General features: G+C 41.4%; 1 protein-coding gene across 1 annotated transcript in view; it reads left to right on the top strand.

The window, feature by feature from the left end:
* LOC122253228 (fatty acid synthase) overlaps nt 1-5,000 on the top strand; it is a 20,147-nt gene that overhangs the window by 2,113 nt on the left and 13,034 nt on the right. The window contains exons 4-11 of the mRNA XM_086542162.1: nt 1,352-1,504; nt 1,794-1,967; nt 2,330-2,537; nt 3,482-3,713; nt 3,893-4,027; nt 4,125-4,220; nt 4,338-4,775; nt 4,932-5,000. The exon at nt 4,932-5,000 is cut by the window's right edge and continues 168 nt beyond it. Of these exons, the coding sequence (XP_086398288.1) occupies nt 1,352-1,504; nt 1,794-1,967; nt 2,330-2,537; nt 3,482-3,713; nt 3,893-4,027; nt 4,125-4,220; nt 4,338-4,775; nt 4,932-5,000 (1,505 nt within the window). The remainder of the gene's footprint in view (nt 1-1,351; nt 1,505-1,793; nt 1,968-2,329; nt 2,538-3,481; nt 3,714-3,892; nt 4,028-4,124; nt 4,221-4,337; nt 4,776-4,931) is intronic.

The raw sequence follows: 5,000 nt of genomic DNA, 5'->3' as shown, positions 1-5,000 counted from the left end.
TGAGTTGGTGGGGAACTGTGTTTGTAGAGGGAATAGTTGTTTTGATTTGTTTTTAAATGTACTGTGTTTTATTTGTTTTTATTATTTTTTATCGGGGGGGGGGGGAGGGTGGTAAGGTTCATGTATATAAACATCGGTGGGAAACATGACTGGGTGATGTCTTAGATTTTAATTAGTTATACTTTTTACTCGTTCTTTTTTATTTTATAACTAGTGGTCTTTGATTTCTTTTTAATCCGACAATATATTTATTTGAATTTTATGGTAATGATGAAATGATATAAACAGTATTTATCATTACATATTTCTTCTTAGTGGTATTGCATATTCAATTATCATTACTATTTATTGATTTATTATGATCATCTACATATGTAGGGTAAAGTAACCTCACGGGAAAACACATTAAAGGAACGAGCACGTGTTTGATATTTAGTCATGATCTCCAACTGAGAGTCAGTCGCACGGTCGTCGACTCTCGTGAAAGTTTGAAAATGTTAGCGCTTTTTCTGTCTCCCTCTCTCTCTATTTTTTTTCTTGTTTTTTTTTTTTTTTTTTGTGTTTTATTGGTGCGTTTGGTCTGTGTTTTGTGGGGATATCTTCTGCGTTTGGTCAATTTATTTTCTTTCTTTTCACTTTATATTTTCGCTGATACTGTTCTGTTTTTTTCCTTCTTTATCTTTATCCATTTTGTTTTTAAATCATGATTGTTTTCTTTTCTTCTGCCATTTTCTTTTTCAAAGTCTGCTGTTTTTTTTTTTCTGTAATGATTTTCATTCTTCTTCAATGTTCTCTTCTTCTTTTGCAAATCTATGCAATATTCGTATTTTTGTCGAAATGATTATTCTCTAAAATATATCAGAAACCTCAGAGTCTCTACTAAACACAGTTCTTTTTGTACTTTCTACTGCTTTTGTATTAAAAAAAAACTTCATTTTTATATCTAGTCATACTTTTTTTTTCATTTTTTCGGTGCTCATTCGATTACCCTTCTATCCTTTCTGTCAGTTCCGAGTATTAGAAAAGAATACTCTAAGACTTTTTCTCAAAACCCGAATTAACATTTTTTCCCCTCCGCTCAGGGGCTCACTTACCATTTTTTTTTGTATGGTCCTTCGAACTCTTTATTACTTCTTTATTCGGCGAGTGTATTCCAGTTTTTCATCATGTATGCGGGTCTTTTCTTAACAAATTTCTCTTTTCCTTTTCTTTCTCTTTCTTCCTTTACAGTCTTTACATATATTTTGAAGTCTCTTGATATTCTTATTTCGATCGAAGTAATATTTCTCTCCATTCATAAGCATAATTCACAATTCTGAATATTATTTGAAAAAGTCCCCTCTCAATGCAGGAATCCACGGCCTCCCTCGCCGCTCGGGCAAGATTCCTGACTTGGCCCACTTCGACAGCGCCTTCTTCAGCGTGTCTCCGCGACAGGCGCACAAAATGGATCCGCAGCTGCGCCTCCTGCTTGAACTGACGCATGAAGCCATCCTTGATGCCGGTGTGTGGGCTGGTTTATGAGGTTTTGATTATTTGTGATAATAGAAATTATAATAATAGTAATGATTGTAATAATAGGAATGATAATAGTAGTAGTGGTAATAATAATATTAATGATAATGATAATGATGATGATGATGATTATCATTATCATCATTATTTTTATAATTATTTTGATCTTGAGATTATTTTGCATTCTGGTAATATACTCTATATGTATTCATATCAATCATAATCAGTAGAATGACCAGATGAAAATACATTTTTGTCTCATTTTCTTCAAAATACAGGCATGAACCCTAGCGAACTACGTGGGCGTCGTGTGGGCGTGTATGTGGGCGTGAGCAGCAGCGAGAGCGAGGAAGCCTGGACAGCGGATCCAGCGCAGGTTTCGGGCTACGCGCTCACGGGATGCTGTCGCGCCATGTTCCCCAACCGCATCTCGTACACCTTCGACTTCAAAGGTATAGTGAGAAGGATATTAATTAAGGGGATTGGAAACACTCACTGCCATTAAGGGTGATTTATGAAAGTGTTTTTTTTTCGACTTCTGTGGTACTCTTCGTTTCTTGGTTGTTCCGGTTAGGTCTAATTAATTTGATGACAAGTGACCGCATTCGTACACCTTCGACTTCAAAGGTATAGTGAGAAGGATATTATTAAGGGGATTGGAAACACTTCGTTTCTTGGTTGTTCCGGTTAGGTCTAATTAATTTGATGACAAGTGAGGAGGAATGGCCATGGTAATTGATTTCAATTATAAAGTAATCATCGCATAAGAAACCTTTATTCCATATCCGGATGATTTATCTATTTCCGTCTACAGGACCGAGCTACGCCATCGACACAGCATGCTCGTCCTCGATGGTGGCACTCCAGGTGGCGTGGACGGCCATCATGGAGGGCGAGATTGAGGCCGCCGTCGTTGGAGGAACCAACCTCACCCTCAAACCCCAGAACTCGATGCAGTTCAACTCGCTCAACATGCTTGCAACGGACGGCAAGTGCAAGTCATTTGACTGCTCTGGCAATGGGTGAGTTTTTTTTCAACTTTTTTTTTTTTTTCTGAAGGTAGATACTTCTAGTTTTTCTTCGTTTTTATGAGAAAAGAATGGTTTGAATTATCATGGTATACTTTTTTTTTTGGTCTTTTTTAGTCTTGGATATGGTTAAGTTAGAGAAATTACACGCACATGCGCACAGACTCAAAAAAGGAATATTTTTTCCCGTTTGGTAAAAAAGGTCCGTAGCAGGGCGAGTTACTACACAAACACGAAGTCTGTCATGATACTCCAAAGAGAAAGTGACATCGGTAAAACGAAACATTTCTTTTGACGAAAAAAGTGATGACTAAAGTTCTTTTTTATATATAAACACAAAAGCTGTAAACATACGGACATTAGATCCATATAGACACAGTCACACAGTCACACACACACACACACACACACACACACACACACACACACACACACACACACACACACACACACACACACACACACACAAACACAAACACACGCACGCACGCACGCACGCACGCACGCACGCACACGTGCGCTCTCTCTTTATCTCCCTCTGTTTCTCTCTCTCTCTCTCTGTTTCTCTCTCTCTGTCTCTGTTTCTCTTTCTCTTTCTTTCTCTCTCTCTCTCTCTCTCTCTCTCTCTCTCTCTCTCTCTCTCTCTCTCTCTCTCTCTCTCTCTCTCTCTCTCTCTCTCTCTCTCTCTCTCTCTCGCTCTCTTCTCCTCTCTCGTCTGTCTCTCTCTTCTCTCTCTCTCTCTCTCTCTCTCTTCTCGTCTCTCTCTCTCTCTCTCTCTCTCTCTCTCTCTCTCTCTCTCTCTCTCTCTCTCTCTCTCTCTCTCTCTCTCTCTCTCTCTCTCTCTCTCTCTCTCTCTCTCTCTCTCTCTCTCACCTAGCACTACAACGCAGACATCATTCATTAGCGGTCAAATCATCCTAACGATGTACTTCCTACAGGTACGTACGGAGCGAGGCAGCTGTGGTGATCTTCCTCCAGCGCGCAGCAGATTCTCGCCGAGTATACGCCCATGTCACCCACGCCCGCGCTAACACTGATGGCCACAAGGGCGAGGGCGTGACCTTCCCTTCAGGCGCTGTCCAGAAGAACCTGCTGCAGGAAGTGTACAGCCTGGCTGGTGTGTCCCCTACGGATGTGTCTTATGTGGAGGCTCACGGTACCGGCACTAAGGTAAGGCTATATCATTGCCTTTGTTTCGCTGCTGCAATGGTTTTGATTCTTTTGTTGTTGCATGTACCACGGTAATTGAACGCGAAAACACACACGTGGCTATGATCATTCACTTTAAGAACATGAGGTCTCGTTAATACTGATATTTTTCTTCTAATCGCTTAAACTTCCTCCTCCAGGCCGGCGACCCACAAGAAGTGAACGCTCTCTCCGACGTGTTCTGCAACGGCCGCTCCTCTCCCCTGCTCATGGGATCTGTCAAGTCTAACATGGGGCATGCGGAACCTGCCTCTGGCCTCTGTTCAATTGTTAAGGTGAGAACCACATGCACTTTATGGCAATAGACAGTGATGGGAAATTTGTTTTGGTTTCATTGCCAATGTTCTTGATTGTAATATTTTTTTTCCACAGGTTCTCCTGGCAATGCAGAAGCGAGAAATTGCTGGTAACCTGCACTTTAACAGTCCAAACACTGAAATTCCAGCGTTATCAGATGGGAGAATAAAGGTAATTTTATAATATAAAGGTCGTTATTGTATGTCCTTTAAATCACAATTATTAAATTTCCAATTATTCCTGTATGGTTTATCTTTTTACGTTACAATTCGCTTCCTGTTTCTTTAGGTGGTAAGTGAAAACACTCCCTGGCCAGGTGGTTATGCAGCCGTCAACAGTTTCGGGTTTGGAGGCGCCAATGTGCATGTACTTCTGCGCTCCCCGAACACTCCAGTTCAGCCCTCTACTGAACCCTCAAGACCCGTCCTGATCCCCACAACGCAGAGAATATGCCCAACAACTAAAGAAATCATAACTGACTGCCACTTTGCTACCAATGGCGAAGGCGAGAACAACGCCTCCGAGGACAAAGTACCCACTGGTATTCCGAGGCTTGTGGTGGCTTCGGGACGCACGGAGGACGCAGTAAGGACCTTGCTGGAAGGCGTGAAGGAGCGGGCTACTCCGGCTCTTTGTGGCCTTCTTGACAAGCTCTCTGACATGCCCACGAATAGTCTGCCTGTTCGGGGGTATACCATTGTGGATGCAGAGAGAGAAGTACTTGGAGTAAGTATCTGAATATCGGGGGCTTGTCTGTATAGTGGGTCACTATTCACTTTGTTTTATCCATTCACTGACTGCTGTATCTTCACTTTAATTTTCACTTTAGGAAAATCGTAGGCAACTAATATAATTATATTTAAAATTTGATTTTTCCTCTAGGTATCCAGTGTACCTGCTGCACCACGACCTGTGTGGCTTGTGTTCTCTGGCATGGGCTCTCAGTGGACG

This window comes from Penaeus japonicus, unplaced genomic scaffold, assembly GCF_977035675.1.
Source record: "Penaeus japonicus unplaced genomic scaffold, GWHDUDI00000001_assembly GWHDUDI00000012, whole genome shotgun sequence".
NCBI lineage: Eukaryota > Metazoa > Arthropoda > Malacostraca > Decapoda > Penaeidae > Penaeus > Penaeus japonicus.
The sequence above is the reverse complement of the archived record's forward strand: the minus strand, read 5'-3'. Positions and strand labels throughout refer to the sequence as shown.